The 22,026-nt window shown below is 34.3% G+C and overlaps 3 protein-coding genes across 8 annotated transcripts; 2 read left to right on the top strand and 1 right to left on the bottom strand.

The window, feature by feature from the left end:
* Positions 1-8,137: 8,137 nt before the first annotated feature.
* Positions 8,138-12,862, top strand: LOC130014686 (uncharacterized). The gene is made up of 6 exons (XM_056106499.1): positions 8,138-8,430; positions 8,528-8,607; positions 9,161-9,567; positions 11,942-12,142; positions 12,270-12,470; positions 12,614-12,862. Exons 3-6 carry the CDS (start codon positions 9,523-9,525, stop codon positions 12,713-12,715), a joined length of 549 nt encoding a protein of 182 aa, XP_055962474.1. The 5' UTR covers positions 8,138-8,430; positions 8,528-8,607; positions 9,161-9,522; the 3' UTR covers positions 12,716-12,862.
* A 142-nt stretch (positions 12,863-13,004) lies between these two features.
* LOC126654645 (uncharacterized) lies at positions 13,005-18,734 on the top strand. Of its 6 annotated transcripts, none has more exons than XR_008791123.1 (8): positions 13,005-13,177; positions 13,266-13,322; positions 14,307-14,381; positions 14,458-14,545; positions 14,638-15,374; positions 15,463-15,519; positions 16,064-16,282; positions 16,377-16,484. XR_008791123.1 is itself a non-coding variant. In XM_050348575.2 (8 exons), the coding sequence occupies exons 5-7, from the start codon at positions 14,758-14,760 to the stop codon at positions 17,292-17,294; spliced, it is 804 nt and encodes a 267-aa protein (XP_050204532.1). In that variant the 5' UTR covers positions 13,005-13,177; positions 13,266-13,322; positions 14,307-14,381; positions 14,495-14,545; positions 14,638-14,757; the 3' UTR covers positions 17,295-17,340; positions 18,256-18,734. The 6 variants fall into 6 exon arrangements, 5 of the variants coding, with proteins under 5 accessions (XP_050204532.1, XP_055962471.1, XP_055962470.1 ...); XM_050348575.2 differs by lacking the exons at positions 16,064-16,282; positions 16,377-16,484 and adding exons at positions 17,165-17,340; positions 18,256-18,734 and having other exon boundaries at positions 14,495-14,545; XM_056106496.1 differs by lacking the exons at positions 16,064-16,282; positions 16,377-16,484 and adding exons at positions 17,165-17,340; positions 18,256-18,734 and having other exon boundaries at positions 14,458-14,524.
* A 126-nt stretch (positions 18,735-18,860) lies between these two features.
* Positions 18,861-21,125, bottom strand: LOC126657298 (uncharacterized). Its single transcript, XM_050351965.2, has one exon. It carries the CDS (start codon positions 21,108-21,110, stop codon positions 18,915-18,917), a length of 2,196 nt encoding a protein of 731 aa, XP_050207922.2. The 5' UTR covers positions 21,111-21,125; the 3' UTR covers positions 18,861-18,914.
* Between the last annotated feature and the right edge of the window lie 901 nt (positions 21,126-22,026).

The raw sequence follows: 22,026 nt of genomic DNA, 5'->3' as shown, positions 1-22,026 counted from the left end.
TATAAAAAATTCCAATAATTCATCAGAAAAATTCCAATAGTTATTAATAAAAAAAAATTACATTCAGAGAATATATATAAAATAAAGTTTATAAATTCAAAAATCTTAAAATAAATGTAATTTGAATTAAATCTCCAACATAATTGTCACGACCCAAATTATTGAGCCGAGACCGGCGCTAAGGAATGGGAGTGGTAGCTCCGAAACCCGTAGCAAGCCTAAAACAGTTATAAATTTTTCGCATTTAAAAGTATAATATTGTTTATAAAATATTTTTGGAAAACTCTTTTAAATAATATAATTATAGTTATTAAAATATTATATCAGAGTTTACATTTAAAATACCATTTGAAGTTAAAGCGTCTATCTAATACTGACAACTACTGACTACTGCAGCTCTAGGAACTCATACTTGTGCAAGTCCAATGACTTCTGGCACAATGGAGGTGGCTTGTCTGATCCGACTTCTAATACCTGCAAACATCAGAATGAGGGGTCAGTATTTGGGAAAATACTGAGTGAGTTTGCAAGTTACTAATGGTATTATTAAAATTATAACATCGCATACTCAAAATATAATTTATGATTTTTCATTTAATAACTATCATACTTAACCTCATCCACCTGACATCGATAGCGAAGCCAACCGATGTATCCTGCATGCCTGACATCGATAGCGAAGCCAACCGATGTATCCTATATGCCTGACATCGATAGCGAAACCAACCGATGTATCTCATACGTCTGACATTGATAGCGAAGCCAACCGATGTATCTGATATGTCTGACATCGATAGCGAAGCCAACCGATGTGTTTAATTCGAATCGCACGAACTATTCTCTCATATATCATACAGACTCGAGACATTACCACAAAGTTGATACATCAAAGCAATCGAACATAACAATATCTCATACAAACAAATCACATAAATGCGATGTATTTCACAGAAATACTTATCATATATGAAATTAGCTTTTATAAAAAATACGCGAAAGTAAGATGCAACTCACAGTGACCGCTATTCCTTATATCCGAACGTAAGCTCTAGGAGACTGGTCCGTCAATCCTCGTCGAGCTTCTTGGTTCGTCATACTCGTAGCTCAATAGTCCGTCACATCTATCATAGGATTATATCATCAAAACATATACTTAGAGAATCCTATTCTTAAAAACTGCACTAGATACCTAACACGACAAAAGCACGAACGTCGTGCTCTAAACGTATCTTTCTATATAGATCTCTATTCATATTTTGATTACTCATCATGTTAATGTTCATTGCTATAATGTCTTATTAATATTCATTTTAAGACATTTGTCAGAGTTCTACGCCCGTATCATGTCATCGGAAGCCAATTTTCGCTCCCGGAAGTCCCTCGGAGGTCACGATTGAAGTAGGGCACGTCGTGCCAGCTTGGCACATCGTGCCCTTCATTTTTCATGAAGGGCACGACGTGCCCTTCACTGGTGCACGTCGTGCACCCTTGTGGTGCACGTCGTGCACTTCTGGTGGTGCACGTCGTGCCCACTTCGGGTACGATGTGTCCGACGTGTTCTGGACCATTTCTGAGGCCCCAAATCATCCAAAGCTCATACCAAGTCGCATCTAACTCATATAAACACTTAACTTATCCTTTTACACCTCAAACGTATCAAGAGCAACTCGATTTATATCCGAACGATTCAAACGTAACTTTTCAAACGAAACAGCCACTAACTCAGCAAATTTCACCATTAAAACGAAACTCTTACCTTGATTTGATGCTGCAAAATGATAGAGGATCCTTTCCTCGTTCCGTGGCCGCGAGAATCGCTCAATTCCGAGTCCGAACGAAGAAATTATGCCAATCGCAAGCCCGCTCGCGTCACGAAGTTATGTCGCACGTCGTGAGACATTGTTGCACGTCGTGCGATACCTTCAAACAGCATCAAACCTCATCTCGTCATGCTCCCGACATTCCTAACTCATCCCAACATGTTTCTATATCAATATAATACAATATTCAACTCAATAATCATCAAAAACGTCAAAACCGACGTGATTACGGTTCGTTTGATTCGTTTCAAACCAAAACAGCCCTAAATCTATCAAATTCCGAAATCAAACTTCAATTTTACCTTAGTTTGATGCCCTTAGTTGATAGAGAATCAAATTCCGAACGAATCGATATAAAGAACTCGCGATTTGGACGAGAAACGGCGACGGATCGTAATCGATCGTCGAATTTCTCTCGCTCTGTAACATTTCTTTCATTCTCTTCTATGGATGGTTCCAGCTCCTTCAAATCATATACATATATTTGGCTAATTAGCCATTTTAGTCCTTTAACTCTTTAACTTAAACCATTTCTCTTTTAAACTTACTCTTTTAACCAAATGATTAATTATCCATCTTATACGTATTATTTATATCCAAATAAATAATACTAACTCAATATTATTATTTTCCGTCACTAATCTTTTAATTACTACCCTCGATATTTAATTGGCTAATTTGCACTTTGGTCCTTGAACTTTTCAAAAGTTGCAATTTAGCCCAAAATGCATCCGCGTCCAAATTTTAAAAGGTCTCCGATTGACCCGAAACCCTTACCACTATTACTATAAAATATTTCGCGGACCTTGGCGAAATAATTACCTTTTTTCGGGACTTGATTGGTTAAATTACCACTTTAGTCCCTGAACTCTAGTTTGGGACTTTTCTTGATATTTTTCCTTTCAATTCAAATTTCAACTTTAGAATTGGAATATGATATTAAATTCCGCATAATTACTTTGATTTCTTGGAAATTATTCCCGATATCGCCACTCTGGCGAATCAGAACTGGACACATGGTCCAATAAAATACTTAAATATTTTGGGGTATTATAATAATTAAGTTAAATTTTATGTTGGTTATAAATTAAACAAATTTGTATAATTATAATAAAATTTAATTAATACATAAATTGATAAGGCACACCACGAGCCACGTGCGTAGCACCTAATGCAAAACTAGTACTATAAAACAAATGATGTATTATTTACAAAATAAAAGCCGAGGATTTTAAAATGTAAAAAGCATGGATGACGGCACCACGTCAGCTGCCATATTAACAAAATACCTTTAAAATTTCAAACACCCAACCCTTAATTTAATTTAGAAAAAGATTAAAAAAAAAATCAACCCAATCTAATCTAAACCATTAGATTAATCCAACAACCAACCCTACCATTACCCCCACCCGACCACTGTCGCTACCCAACCAACGCCGAAAAATTTTCCGGTCATCTTTGACATGGATCTGTTCCTCAGGAACAGATCCGGCTGCGCTGTTCCTCAAAAACTGATCCGGCGGATCTGTTCCTTTTTCGATGACCGGAAAATTTTCCGGTCATCATTAACTTGGAGAAGATGACCGAAAAATTTTCGGCGGTGGTCAGGCGGCGGCGGTGGTCGAGTCGGTGGTGGATGGGCTAACCAAATAGTTTGGGTTAAATTGAGTTGGGTTGGATTGAGTTGGGATATCTTGGGTGTTTTAATTTTTTTGATGACGTGTCAGATGATATGGCACCGTCATTTTTTTTAAGAATGTTAATTGACCAGGAAAGACGGCATCAGGGATATTTTCGTCCTCAGAGGGTTTTGTGAGCGCCGCCACAAATATTAGGAGGTTCGTGCCCGTTTTTAAACATCAGGAGATTTTATACATGTATGCTCAAAAGTCAGGGGTCATAAGTGATTATTATCCGATTTAAACTCATATCTATATCCACTTTACTCAAACTTGAGATTTAACTTTCAACTTAATTTTTTCAAGGCTTAACCTAGATAAATAAAAATGCTTAACTTTTCATGGAAGGCAAAATTAACAAAACAGATAACCACTAGTTTTTCATAAGGGCAAAACTAAAAACCAACAACAACTGTAGTTTTTACATAGGCAAAATTAGAAACCAACAAACAACAGTGATTGAGTTTTAATGATTAACTCACAGCCAAACTAGTTTTAAAAGGTTTTTCATGCAAGTAGTTGAAGTTTGTTTTAACGGTTTGAATGCTTAAGTTTTGAACATTCATACATACATAAAGGTATGATATTTATAGCCCTCAAAATAATCTTTCCATAACTTCGTTTGTGTGATCCAAAGAGAAATAAAAGCAACATCCTAAAATAGTGAAATGATGACGAAGTTTGTGCCTGCAAACGTATAATAGTATGATAATGATACTGACATGGTCATTGTCTGTCGTTTAATGTTCTGATACTGATATGACACTGATACGATAATATAAGGATAATGATATGATAATCAAGTATTGTTTTCTATTAAAAAAGCTGCAGTGTCGTGATACTGAAATGGTAATCAATAATACCAAAATGATAATCATGTGTTATTTTTTGTAGAAAATTATTTTTTCAAACAATTTTTTTAAATCTGAAAGTTAAACTAAATCACAATAGTAACTACGAGTTAAGAAAAAATCGCCAAAATTAAATATGAAAGAATGATGGGTTTTTGATATTTGGGTGCCTCAAAGGCACCCGAATTTCCAATTCAGTGCCTCTTTCAGAATTAATTCCGAAAGAGTGCCTGGTCCCACTCGTTCCGCATTCTAGGAATGCGGAACGGATGGGGTTCCGCATTCTTAGAATGCGGAACAAGGGCAGCAGCTGATTAACAAAGTTAATCAGCTGCTTAAACACGTTCCGCATTCTAGGAATGCGGAACGTGCTTCCCCAATGATTGGGGAGACAGTTTTGTCTCCCCAATCATTGGGACTGCAATGATTGGGCATTTAGTGCCCAATCATTGCTGAACTTTATTAAAAAAAAACAATTTTTTTTTAATTTTTTTAATAAACACTATAAATTAAATATATTAAAAATCGATTTAAATGCTTGTTTGATTTAACTACTAATTTTAACAAATTGAAAATATCTGGATACCGGAGCCAACTACCGCATGTAGTTCACTTAATTTGTATCTCTGAGCCTTGGTTTTGCATATATAACTTAGTCTCTAAAATAAACACACCTCACTCACTCTCATTACAGAACAACAAACTGATTTTGAGTTTCCGAATGGATTCTTGTCCTCTAAGAGACGACGGAAGGCCTATGTTCAAATCAAAAATACCCCGTTTTTTCAAGATTATTCTTGACGACGCCCTTCGTGATGGCAAGCTTGTACGTCCTTTTATCTTTTTTTAATCAATTTTTTGATCTGCATAACTTATAAGAAGATAGACTTTCTAACTTCACCATGAACATATAAATTTCTATGTATATGCACAGTATATTCCAAGAAAATTTGCCAGACTCTACAGAAACAATCTGTCAAGTTCAGTAGTCCTCAAGGTTCCAAGTGGTGCAAAATGGAAACTAGATTTAGTGAAATCTGACGGTGAGATTTGGTTCTAGAAGGGTTGGCAAGAGTTTGTCAACTTTTACTCTATAGCTTATCGGTCATTTCTAGTCAACCACTTTCAGTGTTTTATTTTTTCTTTTATTTATTTAATGAAGGTTCAATAGAAAATCGTTTATTAATTTATATTGATTTCTAAAATTATATCATTTGTTAATTAATTTAAAATCGTTATTAATTTATATCGTTTATTAATATTATATTTGTTAAAATTATTTATTGGCCCAATCATTTGCATCTCCCCAATGATTGGGGAGACAAAAGTGCTCCCCAATCATTGGGGAGAAGCAACGTTCCACATTGCTACAATGCGGAACGTTGCTAAGCAGCTGATTAAGCAATTAATCAGCTGCTTAAAGCGTTCCGCATTGTAGGAATGCGGAACGCCACGTGTTCCGCATTTCTACAATGCGGAACGCGTGGGACCAGACACCTTTTTGGAATTAAATTCCAAAGAGGCACACAACTGGAATTTTTATTGCCTATGAGGCACAAGAATATCAAAAACCCAAGAATGATAAAGTGATGCCAGAGCGATGGAAAAAAACGAAAAAAAGAATGGAAAAAACAGAGAGAAAAGAGAGAAAAAAGAGAGAGAGAAGTAACAGATGGTAGAGTATAAAAATAGTTATAGTAAAATAATAAAAAATATATATTATTATAATAGAGATAAATCTTAGAATAAAAAAATAAAAGTGATATTTTCTCTTTTTTTATTGAGATAATAATTATAATTATTTTTAAATGGAGTATATCAATTTCTCATTTTAAAGTGTGGAGACTATTGGCGAAAATACATTTATATTAGGATTAGTTTAATTTAGTTAATATTTTATATTAATTAAGGATAATCATATTAAATACAAATTAAAAGAGGTGTAAGGATATTAATATATTCCCCTTTATATTTATTATTCAGTATTAAAAAAATGAAGGCCACTCACCACATACATAATACTAAACGAACAAATAGACTAACATTATTAACGTTTACCGACGGACAATAGCTCAAACGATATAAGCGTGCAGCAACATTATGCTAGATTGTGGATTCAATTTCTCTCATAAACGCTTTCTCTCTTCAATTATTAAAATTTATAATAATTTATTAACGTTTTAAAATGAATGATGTATTACAATAGAGGATAGCAATATTGATACATCTTTCTTTTTTTGTTTTATGATAAAAAATCTAAATAAAACAAATTAAAAAATTAATACTATTATTTAAGTACAATGTATATTAGAATAACAGTAAAAAAAGTACGATGCTTTGGTCGATTTACCGATTGCCACAATTCTTTTATTAGGAATGTGTAAAATCCGATCGAAATAAAAAAATCAAAATGAACCAATAAGTGTGGTGTTGATATTTACAAACTGAAGTATTCTTTTAGAAAGTTTAACTTTTCAAACTAAATTACTCAGTTTTTATTTTGGAGAGTTCAGCAGCTCCTTTGATAGTCAACAGGTCGGATTCTTTTAGTTGGAAAGGGAAAAATGAGTTCATAATTAGAGATATTTCTCTATCAATTCAGCAGGTATCAAATTCATATGGCAGCAATAATTTATTTCACTTACTCTGGAAAATGAAGGTGGCTCCTAGGATTCAATTTTTCACATGGCTTCTTGTTCATGATAGAATTTTTTCTAATACTTCATTGGTGGCAAGAGGTATTTTAATTTCTGATCTCATTGGTTGCTTGGTGTGTAATTTGGAGGAATCGAGTATGCATATCATTTGCCATTGTAGTTTTACTTGGAGATTTTGGTCTTATATTTTGGCAAAATGTGATCTTGTTTGGGTTTCGCCTCCAACGGTGGATATCTTTTTCTGTGTTTGGACTACTTTCACGCACTCATCTTTCAAGGATTTGTGGCGTCTCATTTGGTTCTTCGGTATTTGGAAATTATGGAAAATTTGGAATAATAGGGTGTTCAACAACGTGGATAATTCACATGAGTCTCTAGCTTACTTGTGCATTACCAAGGCGGTTCACTATTTCTCTTCGTTTCATCCTCAATTTCCATATAACGGAAATGATGTGTTTAGATGTTTGGATACTTTTGTCATTCCTTTTTCGGATCTCTTGCCTTCCACTGCTTGTGGTTGAGCTTAATAAACCATCATCTATCCAAAAAAAAAAATTACAAGTGAATTTTGGTTCGACTCTAATGGAATACCCTAATTTTTTTTACCGCATACGCATTTCTAAAACAAAAAATAGGTAAAAAATGGAGGGTGGAATTCTACTGATTAATTTCTCAAACTATACGCTAGTGATGTATTCGGTTTACGTGTTAGTGATGTATTCGGTTGATTAAATTATAGGGTTTTACGGTTTTTTGAATTTATGGAGTCGAGGTGTGGTCCGATTTAATTTTAGAACCGATGTGGTGCTTGAACGGGAAACCATATTTTTTTTATACCGCATGTGATTTTTAAAACAAAAAATATGTAAAAAGTGTAGGGATGAAATTTGGAATTTTAACCAATAAACTTTTCTGATTGGTCACACAAAATAGAATTAGGTCTAATAATTTTGAATTTCAAGAAAAGGACCATGAATCATTAAAGTAAAAAGCAAATTGTAAAAAGTAAAAAAAGCAAAAGGGAAGCAATCAATGTTGTACACGTGGCACCACAAAATGACTTAATCTCCTATTGAATATTAGCCGTGGATGGGTGTCTAAAACGAAGGGCCAGATATTGGAGACAGAAAAGTGAAGTCTTTAACTTTAACCATCCAAACTAGTTCTTGTCTTCCTCTTGTTTGCGCCTCCATGGTTATCCTCTTCATTTGCCTTTCATCTTTTCACAGTGTTTGATCCTCCGCCTTCAACGGCGGCTCTTGCCTTTCCACCGTGTTTTCTCCTCCGCCTCCAACGGCGGCTCTTATCTTTTCATGTTACTCCTCCGCCTTCCTCCATAGATGGATCTCCGGTCATCTCAGAAGATTATGAAATGGATAGCGTGTCTTGTGAGCAAACGGATCAGCAGGGGCTGTGTGAGAAGGTGCTTGACTAAATCAGAGATTTACGAATTTTTTTTGGCATCTTTTGCAATTAATTAATTAATTAAAATTTGCTTCTTTTGCTCTAAACTTTTGCAGAGGTGGTAGTTGAATAGCGTGTGAAGATTAATAAATCTCAAACCATATCAGAAGATTATCAGATCTATTATATTAAGAAGGTGATTACTCAATCAGAGATTTATGAATCAAAGTTTGCATCTTTTACTTTAAACTTTTCAATTCCATCAATTTTATATAAAATGTTTTGATTTGTGTTTTAGAATGAGAAAGCAATCTGATGCATATATTTTATTGATGTGAAATCCTGTCCTACAAAACTCCATGGTTTTGTTGCACTGTTCGAAATTTGCTCATATAAAGGTTGCATCTTTTGCTTGAATTTTTTTGCAATTTATTAATTTTTGTTCTGTCGAATAAGACTGTCCATAATTTCATAAATTTGCTTCTTTTGCTCTACATTTTTGCAGAGGTTGTAGTTGAATCTTTGTTTGTGAATTGCAAAAGATTTTCAAGTTTATGTTTTCAAATGGTAAACAAAGATTTCATTATCAACTTTCTTCTGTGGAATAAGACTGTCCATAATTTATTTACCATTTGTTAGTGGCAAGTTTATATTTTATAAATTGCACATCTTTTGCTTTGAAATCTTTGTTTCTCTCCTGATATATGCTTAGATTTTTAAATTCTGCATACTTTGGAATTTTTTTGCAGGTTCAAGTCTAGGGCCTCTTTTTTTGAGTTTGTGATCTTGGATTATTTGCATTGGCTATATAAATGGAAGATGAAAGTGTTGGGATGAGCTGATACCTGAACCTTCAGGAATCAGAGTTACTGTTGGCAAGAGATTTATATTGAGGAATGGAGTAAAAAACGCGAGCCTCATCACACTGATCGCATGCTTAGAATGTTGATCACTAGAAGCTGTGGTTCGCTTTGCAAGCACTGCGTCAGTAGCAATTCCAGGAGAAAAGATGGTCATCATTTTGTAATTGTTTCCGTTTATTATTGCTGACAGAAACAGTTCTGAAATGATGACCGTGTGTTTATAAATCATACCGACAGACATTTTGAATATGTATCGGAATGAGGACATTGGCATAAATGAGGTCTACAGCAAGGTTAGTGTTTATAACGCTTTGTTAATGTTTAGGATTAAAACAGATCATAACATGAATTTGAGTTATAGAAAAGACTATTAGTTTGGTTAAGTGTTGAAAATTAGCACATAATGAAAAGACCTAATTCAAATTTTCAAAATCAAACGAACTTATTACTGTAGTTAATCCAAGTCCTAAGAGAATTAAGAATAGAAAAGAACAGTTTTAAGAAAACTGAATTGTAATCCTTAAATAGAGAATTAATATCAATTAATTTATATTATAACTAATGACATATAGCTATAGCGTATAATATTGTCTTTATTAAAATTGATACAAAAAACATGAGTTTGAGCTATATAATAAATATAAATTTAATAACTTAGCAAGTTTTAAATTTTAAATTATTCTGTTAATTCTTTTTAAGCATAATTTTTTTATTAGTTTAAATGGTCACATTCAATTCAATTCATGCAAGTAGTCAACAATATATAGAAATTGAGGTGAGATTTCTCTATATGTTTTTGAACAAATTAAAATAAAAGTATAAATTGAAAACATTTGTATTATATCTCTTTATTAACAATAAAATAATTTCCATATTATATTATTTTATTAATAATAAAACACCTTATATGAAGGTGCATAAATGAAGAGTCCTACATCCAAAGAAAATAAGACAAACTCTAAACAGTTAAAGTCTATCTTTCCACATAGAATGGTTAATAATTTTATTGTTACTTATACTCTGATATAGTGGCGAGTTAGAGGAAATTTGATAATTCAATCTATTTTATTCTTATTGAAATTAAAAAGTCGTTATCTTTATTTAATGAAAGTTGATACTTAATTAATTAAATTTAAATACTTAACTAAAATAACTAAGTGTATAATATTATTTTTCATTCAAATTTATAAATAACGGGTCATATAAATGTCGCTCACGTAGTAAATAGCTAGTACATTATTAACCAACTATCTACAATTCATGAACAGATTATGCTATAAAGAATATATATTACATATAACGGGTCTTATAAAATTATTTACGTACTTATAAATATAAATATAATTATTAAATATAATTAATATTTAATAAAAACTAACAAGTTTCGACTCTTACAGAGACCAATTTAATGTCGCACCCGCACATATGTTCTCCACTCATTCTACTCTTCTTTTCTCTTTTATTCCGGCCCTAATTCCACTATAATACTTTTAGGCCATGTTTGGTTCATGAAATAGGTCCGGAATAGAATAGCTATTCCGTATTAAATAGTTATTTCTCACTTTGATTCATGTAATAGTAACTCCATGGAATTGCTATTCCATGATTTTATGGAATAACTATTCCTCTCAAAAAGTAAAGAATAGCTATTTTATTCCATACTATTCTATTCCATGAACCAAATATTGCCTTACTACTACTCTAATTCTTGTTATAACTAGTTTATTAATCCATGTTTTTAACTTTACATCAAATTAGTCAAATTACTGATTCTTGTTATAACTAATTAATATACTTAATAGTTTTAATTTAGCTTATAAAAAATCTAATAAAATGCGTAGAACAAATGATTTAAAATCTAACAATTCTATATAATTCTTGAAAAACCCAAAACAAAAAATCCAAATCAAATTCTTGAAAAACCCAAAACAAACAATCTAAATCAAAGTCGATTTAAAAACCCTAAACAAACAATCCAAATCAAATTTTGGAAAAATCCAAAACAAACAATCCAAATCAAAGTCAATTCAAAAACCCTAAACAAACAATCCAAATCAAATTCTTCAAAACCCAAAACAAACAATCCAAATCAAATTTATAGACAGAAAATTAAAAACAAAAGCATTACATCGGTATCCTTCAGATCTCCAAAAATGAGCTTCCAACCATGCATATCTGTAAGTTTAGAACCAATTAGTAACTTAAATTATAAAATTTACGTAAAAACCTAATTAAAATAGTCACTTACCAGATCTCATCATTATCAGTCTTTTCTTCCCCAACCTTGTTTGTTTCCCCATTTTTCTCTTCGGCCGGATTCTTAAAAACTTTTCTCTTAGGTGCCCGTTTCTCTCCGTCGGCGTTTGTGCGAGCCGGGAATTTGTTCACTTTCTTGGTGTTAGTCACAAGCCCAGCGGCTTTTTTCCCGCTATAAGAATCGGGTTTGCCCTTCCTAGCCATTGTTAGCGAGTGAGAGAGAGTTTTTTGCAAGCAAAAATTTGTGTGTGAGGAGGGTTTTGTGTTTGGCGGGAGAGAATGAGAGTGAGAGTGAGAGAGTGAGGTGTTGATTTTATAAGGTTAAAGAAGAAGGGTATTTTTGGAAAGTTGTTGGTTATTTGATTTTGGGGACTTCTAAATTAATTTACTAATATTTGCTACATTTTTCAGCATGATCCTTCGGCAGCCATATCACCCCCTGTTTCAGGACATACTGCGCCTCCATTTGGAAGCTACCCTGGACATTTTCAATCAACAATTCCAGCCGCGGGTTTGTCGTATGGTCTTGGTCCTGGATCTTCACTTCATCCTGCTGCAGGCTTCTTAAGCGATGCCTATTGGATTTCAAATATTGCCGAACGCCCTAAAAAGGTGAGCTGTGTATACTGGTTTATTGTTTATAATAATTAACCAATAATGTATTAGTTCCATTTTGAATGTTGTGAGCCAGGGGGCAGATTTGTATTAATTTTTACTAGTCCGTTTGCTAATTTGGCAGGCTCCTGTGCCTAATTGGCTTAAAGAAGAAATAATTAAGAATGCATCTGTTATCACACGCTCTTCTTTAGAGCATGCTAAAGAGGAATCAAAATTCATAGAGGATGAAGGTGTTGATAGATTGTATGGGAAGGGTGAGCAAGCTGATAGCAGAAGTGTTGATTCTCCTAGGTCGAATGAAGAAGAAGAAGAAGAAGATGAGGTGCTTATTTTGTTCTAATGATGTTTTGTTAGCTATTGACTCGTTCAACTCTTTGATTTCTATAAAAAAATTAATTTAGTTCTTCGCCATTGTTTTTGGAAATAAATATCCACTCTCATTGTCCTTTTTCTTTTACTCTGCAGGCTGCTGAGGAAGTTGCTAAATCTGCTGCCCTTAATCAAGAAATAAAACGTGTTTTGACTGAAGTTCTTTTGAAGGTTAGCCGCATTAATCTAATTGGATGAACTGCATTCAGGAGAAGACATTAAGAGTTATTCTGGAGAAGACATTAAGGATGCAGAGCTTGGGTTCAGGGCAAATGAGAAAGTGGATAGAAATGGTAAGAATTCGGATGAAGTGCATTCAAGAAAGAAAAAGAAAGATGATCAAAATGGCGCGAAAGAGAAAAAGAATGAGCGAAGTAGTAGTACTGGAGAAAAATTAATGGAATCTGAATCAAGGAAAAGATCCCATATTAATATGGAGGAGGATAGGAAAGAGTCAGAGAAACTTCATAGCTCAAATGCCAAAGAAGATGACAATAGAAAAACAGGTCGGACAAAGGACAGGGAGGAAGATAGAGCAAGACATAAATCTGCTAATGACTCGAGCAGACGCAAGAGAAGACGTTCCTCTTCAACTAGCAGTAGAAGTAGAAACAGCAGGGACAGAGAATTGAGTCATGAAGGATCAGACGATTTGAAGAGGTTCTTCATTCAGACATTGTTTACTAATTTATTTCATAACTTTATCCTTGACTTTATGCATATGTTCATTCTCTTTTTTATTCTGCAGTAAGACGCATTCAAAAAGGCGGAACTTATCGCCATCACCTGTCAGGTCAAGGAGAAGGTACATTTATAAGTTTCTTTTTGCGCTTAATCTGATTTTTCGTTTACGTTGGAAGATTTAAAAGTCAAATTCTAATGACATGTTAAGACATCTCATGAAAAACAAAAACTTAAGATGAGACCTTATATTGATGACTTCTTATGTCATCTTAATATGCAAAATTATCTGTTGATGTTGTTAACAGGTTAGCGTTCTTTTCAAATGATATAAGTTTACTTGGGTGAAACGCAAGAAAAAATTCAAAGTCATAACTGAACTTTTGTGTAACTATTTATATATTTCCCAGCTAATTCTTTGTCATTCTTATAACTGTTTGTGGCTTCGATGGGCGGCTTTGATGAACTCTAATGCTTGAGTGAAATATTTTGTTGGTTGATGCTGAATAGATTGCTCTGATACTTTTTGTTTCACATTCTACTAACTTTCTAATTTGTTTTCTTAATTTACATTCTACCTAATTACTAAATTGATTTTCTTTCAAATTCTACTCAATTTCTAAATTTGAATTTCATTCTTGCCATATTGTTTGTTTGTCTCTATTTCTTGTAGTCTGCGTTGAGAGTCATATGGCAAGCTTTGCCTTCTGAAAAAAGTAGACATATGTTGGGTGGAAATGTATTTTGTGTCATGGGAATGAAATTATGATTTGGGAGAGAGTACATTCGATCTGTTCTGTACACTATTGGGTGTTGGAGTGGACTTGACTCTTTTGTTAGAAAACTTGTACGCGCTCATTATGACACATGCATGAGCCAACATGTGGTACAATAGTGTGGAATTTCCTAACAAAACATTGTTGTACTTCTTACTCCTAGGTCGAATGAAGAAGAAGAAGATGATGTGCTTATTTTGTTCAAATGATGTTTTGTTAGCTATTGACCTATTTTGACTTTTTAATTTCTATAAAAAATTTAATTTAGTTCTTCGCCATTTTTTTGGGAAATAAATATCCACTCTCATTGTCCTTTTTCTTTTACTCTGCAGGCTGATGAGGAAGTCGCTAAATCTGCTGCCCTTAATCAAAAAATAAAACGTGTTCTGACTGAAGTTCTTTTGAAGGTTAGCCGCATTAATCTAATAGGCATCTTTTTACTGCTATCCCATGTCAGTTTTAACTTAACTGTTTCTTGAATAGGTTACTGATGAGCTTTTTTATGAAATTGCGTCAAAAGTTCTTGATGAAGATAATCCTGTGGTTGAAGGTGCTGGTTCTGTACATTCAGGTCTCTGTTTTACTAATTATGTTGATAGACATAAAATGTTGACCTCTTTCTTCTCTAGAACTTATCCTCAATTTTGAATTTTGGGTTTTCAGAAGAGCACAATGCTAGCACTGCAAATCACAAGGTGTCTCCATCTCCTCCAGAAGTCCTGATTCCCAAGACTTCTGCTAAGGTTCTAGTTTCTGCTAAACCCAAAGAGCCTGAGACTGAAGATGTCAGTGAAAAGTCAAGAACTTTTGGAGACGGATTTGCGCAAAACAAGCCATGTTGAGTCTAAACACACGATCAATGAGTCTGGTATGAGAGCTAATCTTGCAAAAAAAGTTCCGGACGACTCTCAAAATGGGGGAACTCGTAGGAAATTAAACGAAGATAGTGAACATGAAAGTAAAAAGAGTTACTCTGGAGAAAACATTAAGGATGCAGAGCTTTGGTTCAGGGCAAATGAGAAAGGAGATAGAAATGGTAAGAAATCAGATGAAGTGCATTCAAGAAAGGAAAAGAAAGATGATCGAAATGGCTCAAAAGAGAAAAAGAAAGAGCGAAGCAGTAGGACTGGAGAAAAATCAATGGAATCTGAATCAAGGAAAAGATCCTATCTTAATATGGAGGAGGATAGGAAAGAGTCGGAGAAACTGCATAGTTCAAATGCCAAAGAAGATGACAATAGAAAAACAGGTCGTAAAAAGGACAAGGAGGAAGATAGAGCAAGACATAAATCTGCTAATGACTCAAGGAGACACAAGAGAAGACGTTCCTCTTCAACTAGCAGGAGTAGAAACAGCAAAGACAGAGAATTGAGTCATGAAGGATCAGACGATTCTAAGAGGTTCTTCTTTCAGACATTGTTTATTAATTTATTTCATATTTTTATTCTTGATTTTATGCATATGTTCATTCTTTTTTCTGTTCTGCAGAAAGACGCATTCAAAAAGGCGGAACTTATCACCATCACCTGTCAGGTCAAGAAGAAGGTACATTTATAAGTTTTTTTGGCGCTTAAATAGATTTTTCATTTATCTTGGAATTAGAAGTCAAATTCTAATGAGATGTTAAGACGTCTCATGGAAAACAAAGACTTGAGATGAGACCTTAAATTGATGACTTCTTATGTCATCTTAATATGCAAATTATCTGTTAATGTTGTTAACGGGTTAGCGTTCTTTTCAAACAATATAAGTTTAGTTGGGCGAGACTCAAGTAAAAATTCAAAGTCTAAATGAACTTTTGTGTTACTATTTTATATATTTCCCACCTAGTTCTTTTTTATTCTTATAACTGTTTGTGGCTTCGATGGGAGGCTTTGATGAACTTTAATTCTTGAGTGAAATTTTTTGTTGGTTGATTCTAAATAGATTGCTCTGATACTTTTTGTTTCACATTCTACTAAATTTTTAATTTGTTTTCTTAATTTACATTCCACTCGATTACTAAATTGATTCTCTTTCATGTTCTACTCAATTTCTAAATTTGGATATCATTCTTGGCTTATTGTTTGTTTGTCTCTATTTGCTGTAGTCTGCATTGAAAGTCATATGGCAAGCTTTGCCTTCCGAAAAAAGTGGACATATGTTGGGTGGAAATGTATTTTGTGTCATGGGAATGAAATTATGATTTGGGAGAGAGTACATTTGATCTGGTGTTTGTACTTTGTACACTATTGGGTGTTGGAGTGGACTTGACTCTTTTGTTAGAAAACTTGGCGCTCATTATGACACATGGATGAGCCCACATGCGGTACAATAGTGTGGAATTTCTTAACAGAACATTGTTGTACTTCTATCTGTTTTGTTTTCCCTGCATCATTTACTTCGTTTCCATGATTTCTCAGTGTTTGTTTCACAAGTGACCTTCTCAGTATGTTTACGAGATGCATGACCTGTGCGGGAACATGGATTGAATTTCCTTTTTTTTCCTCCCTGTAAACTTGCATGAGCAGGTTCCCTTTTTCTGAATCTCTCTTTCATACTGTTTACTTTCTGTCAGTGATTTCATAGATAGGCTAACCTTCTGTCAACATATGGACTTTTACATGCATACAGTCACCAAAATTGGCCTGTTGAACATATTATACTCTGCAAGCCTATGAAAAAAGCAAGGCAGTCTTACAATCCGTTATGTATTTATTTTCATATTAACCTCGTCTTTGTTCTTTCAAACTACACACGGACAGGAAATGTTAATTCTATTGAATTCATTTTTCTTTGGAAAGAATATTTAAAGCTACTAGGTTTTAATGATCAAGGTATAGTCTTGCTGATTGCTTCTTCCCTTATAACTGTTCTTAAATTAAAATTTACAAAAAACTGGATATAAATGGATACCTATCCTTCCCGGATATTCTGTAAATCATACACATCTGATTCATCTTTTATAAAGTATAATAGAGGTGGATACCTTCTTTTTAGGTTAATTCTCACTTTGACTTGACCGAATTTAAGAAACTTGGATACATAATGGTGTTTGATTAAGTAGATTTAGTTTTCATGTTGTGAGTAGCAGATAAGTTTATGTTCAGGACAGATCTTATCAAGGATTTTACATTCCGAGTGAGACCTTGTAATAGAATTAAAGGAACTTCATTCTCCTTGTTGAATTTTGTTTTTATGAATTGTCCAGAGAAAAGAGAAGAACGCTCAAGTACATTGGCGCCATTGCTGGAAACGATGCCATTGATTACACCGTCATCTATTTCTTGGTGGTGAGAATTTGGTCCACAGGTCAACCACGGCATTGTCAAGTAGACTAGTAGAGAGCTGCTGAAACAAAGTTGCTCACCAAGTTCCCTTGCGGAGGTAAATTATTCTGTACGATTTCACTTCTAACATCTTTGTCTATGATTCTGAAGAAATGTATTTTCCTAATTTCACTCGGGGCGTGTTTTACATGCCTAATTCAGGACAATATCAAAACAAAGTACTATTACTGTTTCGTTTAACCAGAAATTAACTAACATTAACAGCTCTATTATTACTATTTAGAGTTAAATTTTGTGAAAGTTGACCGTTCTTTGCAAGTAAAGACATAAAAAACCACTATTACTTACGTGGCTTTGATTTCAAATGATGATCCTTTATGTTTTAGGAGTGAATACAGTCAGATGAAATGCTTCGTGCGTTTCATGCTTATGCAGCTATTTGGAAATCTATTCGTGTGTAATTGTTTGGAATTTAGGTTATGGATAATTATTGGTATAAATGAAGCCTTTATTGAGTTGATTGCTACTTGATCAAAGTTTCCAATGTAACTTTACCGCATAGTCTATGGTGTTCGGAATTTTTTTGAGTTCTATGTTTTGTCATTTTGTTTCCATTTCTAAAGATAATTGAAATCTTGAAAGAAATATCATTTTGTCCTATTTTCGCGTTTTTCGGTTGCAATGTTTTTGTTTCCATGCAATATAGGTAATACTAGAAAATGGTAAGGAATAAATTGCTGCTAGATTGATATTCTTGGTCTCACTAAATATCAAACCTTTTTGTTAGCGAACACCCTTTGTATTTGTAAGTATATAAAAGATGTTCATCACTTTGTATTTGTTTGTATTTACCGCAATAAGTGCACTTTGCTGATTATTTTTTCATTTCTAGAGTCTGTTCTAGCTTAGAGTAATTGTTTCTATTTCTTACATGCTTCAGTATGATGAACTATAGTGTGAAGAATACAATTTATATTGTGGCTAAAAGGGTGTAATCTACTTCTGGTTACAGGTTGTATTGCATAATAGGCCTGGAAATTCGTTACTAGATATTAGCTTCTACAAACTTTCAATTCTACGAACTGTTCTGTTTTCAGAAGAGTTCATACAAACATGGTTCAGAAACTTAAAGCTATGAAGGGATGCGCAATGTTGGGAGCATGAAGTTACTGCTTGGTGTGGTTAGTTCTCCTATTGAATTTGACCATCAATTTCACATTAATAAAAAATGTCTGCTTTTTGGACGTTTGAACTGGCAGTAGTAGGGTTCATTTTGGTGTATCAATGACAAGTTTGTGAAATCAAATTGTGAAAATGTGTGCTTAATTCTTAATCCATCTTAGATATGTTGTATGAGTTTAACGCAGGCTTGACTTTAACATGCCCAGTGAATTGTAATTCTGCACTCAGCTAGAGCAGAAAGCAGAGACAATGAATTGTAATTTGCAATTTACTGAGAAATCATAAAGAGAGAAACTATAATTTCTTGCATTCACGATCATAATTTTCTGCAGTCAAAATCTACATTCACAATCAAAATTCTCTACATTCAAAATCTGCAATCAGTCTCTAATTATTAGAAAAAAGGATGCACATAAAATGAATAACATCCTAATCTGTTGCGACTGTTGAAAGAAATATTTTTGGAAGAAACAAAAAGGTAAATTTATTTTAATATCGGCACATTACAAATTCACCTCCCGAACAATTTTCTAAATCTTTGCAAGGCAGAGAAACAGTAAGGCTCCCATCCTCCATGTCATATGACCACAATTTTGTTGGGTGCAATCTGTCTAGGACGTAGATTGTATTGCCCTGAAATGTCGATTCTGTTGCACAACATGAGCTGCTACAAAACCTACTATCAAATATGGTAACATCACCCAGCTTCTTGATCTCCTCCCACATCATCGTCTCAAAATTCATCTTGAAAACAGAAATACTTTGAACACCCATATGTTTTTCCCTCCTTGATTTCCCATGGTCATACATTGTTAAACAAACAAGCTCACCTTGTGATTCAAGTAAAGACTCGTCACAAACCCGTGCCCCTCTTATCCTGTTAATAGGGGGCTCCACTCCCACATCTATTATCCTAAAACTAGGTTTCATTTCAATGATCACAAGCCTCGAGTCATTCTTGAACGCGTAAATCTTTCCATTATGGCTCGTGACCTTGAGCACTCTTCGATTTTCTTCTTCCTTCGATAAGGCTTCTATGGTCCACTTATCATCACCAACTTTACAGAACATAATGCTACCGCCATACTCCTCCGCCTCATCGCTTCTTCTTCCGAAAAACGACACCAAGCAGTCAGGATCATCCGGAGACAATGTGAGGATACATACGTCATAATGGAAGGAATCCCATTGTGGTAGCAGAATTCTCTCCATTGATGTCGGATTCAACAAGAAACAATCGCTAGTTTTGTTGGACAGGATCACTAACCATTCCTCGCGATAGCAGCAAATGGACATCCCCCGCAATTCATCTATTTTTCTAGTATAACTGCAGCCTTTTGATACATCAAAGAAGGTCTGCATTTCATCATTCTCTCCGTGGAGGAGAACGAGCCATGGATGTGCGCTCACTGCAGCTTCTTGCCGGTTCAGAACAGGAACTTGATGACGAGCAGTGGTTTTGAAGCTCAAGCTGCGAATGAAACTATCCTCAGTGTTCTGGTCTTGATCATATGTCACAGGATTGGCCGAGAGCCAATCCAGCTCATCATAAGAAAACAATTGGAAACTGGGTTGGAACCAAGTTCCATTCACATATTCCTTCATGTTCTCCAAGTCTTCAGCAGTATATCCATCCTCTTGAAACGAGTGAAACTGGCAAGTTGAAAGCGAAAAGAAGACACTATGGCCGCCATGAAACTTAGGAAAGTAAATCTTGTTCTCCATTCCGTGCACTTGCGAGCTATGACTGGGCGACGATAGAGAAATAGAAGAGGTGTGGCTAATAAAAATCATCCAATCTTCTAGGCTTTCCACTTCCTTCCAAGACCTTGGAATCCAATTATTAAGCTTATAAACCCTCACATACTCTCCCATGTAACCGACAAAAACCGACACCAACTCGCCATTGTACTCGACCAGAAAGTTCTCAATATCCGGATCCGTACATGGGTTCCGTCGGTGGAGTATTATCCATCGAGCATCTCCTCTCTTGGTGGAGTCAAAAACACCCAGGCAGCCATCTTCACTTAAGCAATAAAAAGCTCCTCGAAAGAAAACAGGATGGTTATAGGATGTGAGGAATGTTGTTTTGCAGTAAGCCGGAGTCGTATGAGAGAGTCGTTTCTTGTTAGGGAACGTGAGCGATGTCCATGAATCATCTCCCCGGCGAATGAAGGAGATATAAACCTCCTTCTCATCTGTCCACGTGTCCACTATTCCGAAAACCATGCAGTCGGGTGAAGTCGGTGCACATGAAAAACACATCCTGTTGAAGCTATATTTATTCGCTGTCTCGTTTAAATCGGGTAAATTAATTCTTTGCTTTGTACAAGGCTGGAAGAAAAACATCTCAGCTTCTCGGGACGCAAGCAGCCAGCCATGCTTCGAAAACAGAATTTGAGTGCCGACCAGCTCAGGAATATCCAGAACGAATGTGTTGTCGTAAACCGGATTGTAGACGTTGCAGGATGGATTTTCGCCGTGAAAGTGTATCAGAGACGGATATTTGATGAGTTCCGTAGCATAATTCCGCCGAAAAACAGGAGATGAACGCCAAGTTTTACAAACGGAATTGAAGCAGACCAAGTCTTTGGCAAAAAGGCGTGACTTTATCAAACTCAGAATATCCCCTGGAACATTATTCCATAATGGCTCGCTGTTCTTCATGTCGCAAGTTTTCTCCATAAAAAATTACTAATGGAAACAATGTATGTAGTTATATAATAAGTGCTAATACAAATTCAATTCGATTCAGGAATTAAAACCCTATACTTTTCTAATCTTTTTTTTTTGGTACATGGTACATGAGGTTTCCTGAAAGGGTCTCAACTATGAGACGGCACTTTTAAACCTTCCACATTCAGACTAATCCCCACTCGAACCGTGTAGGTCTCTTGCGGGAGCAAACTCTTCTAATCTTAATTAGGAGTTATTGCCATTACATAAATATACGAATTTACATATTTTAACTGGTTGAAGCAGTCAACCTTAGCCACCGGTTGGTTACTTTGGAGGCGATTTTTTTGGAACCAAAACGAGGAAGAATGAGACAACTTTTTGGTCTTCAAAAATTAATTTTCTAATTTTACTTAAATAACAAAAGTTTAATTTTCTATTTTGCCCTTAGCTTTTTTTTCTTCTTTTAATTAAACTCCCACTCTACTCTTTTACTCAAATCCAACCTCACTTTATTTTGAATAGATAAAATTAGTTTTTTTTACTTAAATTCTTTTATAATAAAAGATGCCTTTTCCAAAGTTTAGTTCCATTGACCTTATTTTCCATTTAAACTTCTTTTATGGAAATCATATTTATAATTTATCTATTTATTTAAAAAATTTGTCTATAGAAAAAAATAATTTAAAATATCCAGATACTTTATTTTGAGATTATCTCTCGAATTTTAAAATAAAAATTCTAACATATAAATCATTGTAACACATAATTAAGAATAAACAATCAACTTAAATTAGAAATTTTAGCCATGAAGTGGTCCAAATATTGTTTTAACCTCGGATTTTTAAATCCCGTCCACTTATTTTTAGACGTCTGAATAACCTAATTTACGTCCGTAAATTTTGGGGTTGTTACATTTTAATTA

This window comes from Mercurialis annua, linkage group LG7 (genome assembly GCF_937616625.2).
Source record: "Mercurialis annua linkage group LG7, ddMerAnnu1.2, whole genome shotgun sequence".
Classification (NCBI taxonomy): Eukaryota; Viridiplantae; Streptophyta; class Magnoliopsida; order Malpighiales; family Euphorbiaceae; genus Mercurialis; species Mercurialis annua.
The sequence above is the reverse complement of the archived record's forward strand: the minus strand, read 5'-3'. Positions and strand labels throughout refer to the sequence as shown.

What these genes read in the sequence shown, in the direction of transcription:
- LOC130014686 (XM_056106499.1), top strand. Translation starts at nt 9,523, where the DNA reads ATGTATCGGAATGAGGACATTGGCATAAATGAGGTCTACAGCAAG. An exon ending in TAAATGAGGTCTACAGCAAG is followed by an intron (nt 9,568 to 11,941) that starts GTTAGTGTTTAT and finishes TACATTTTTCAG; the next exon opens with CATGATCCTTCGGCAGCCAT. An exon ending in AAGAAGAAGAAGAAGATGAG is followed by an intron (nt 12,471 to 12,613) that starts GTGCTTATTTTG and finishes TTTACTCTGCAG; the next exon opens with GCTGCTGAGGAAGTTGCTAA.
- LOC126654645 (XM_050348575.2), top strand. Translation starts at nt 14,758, where the DNA reads ATGTCAGTGAAAAGTCAAGAACTTTTGGAGACGGATTTGCGCAAAACA. An exon ending in GGATCAGACGATTCTAAGAG is followed by an intron (nt 15,375 to 15,462) that starts GTTCTTCTTTCA and finishes TCTGTTCTGCAG; the next exon opens with AAAGACGCATTCAAAAAGGC. An exon ending in CCTGTCAGGTCAAGAAGAAG is followed by an intron (nt 15,520 to 17,164) that starts GTACATTTATAA and finishes TGAATTGTCCAG; the next exon opens with AGAAAAGAGAAGAACGCTCA.
- LOC126657298 (XM_050351965.2), bottom strand. Translation starts at nt 21,110, where the DNA reads ATGGAGAAAACTTGCGACATGAAGAACAGCGAGCCATTATGGAATAAT.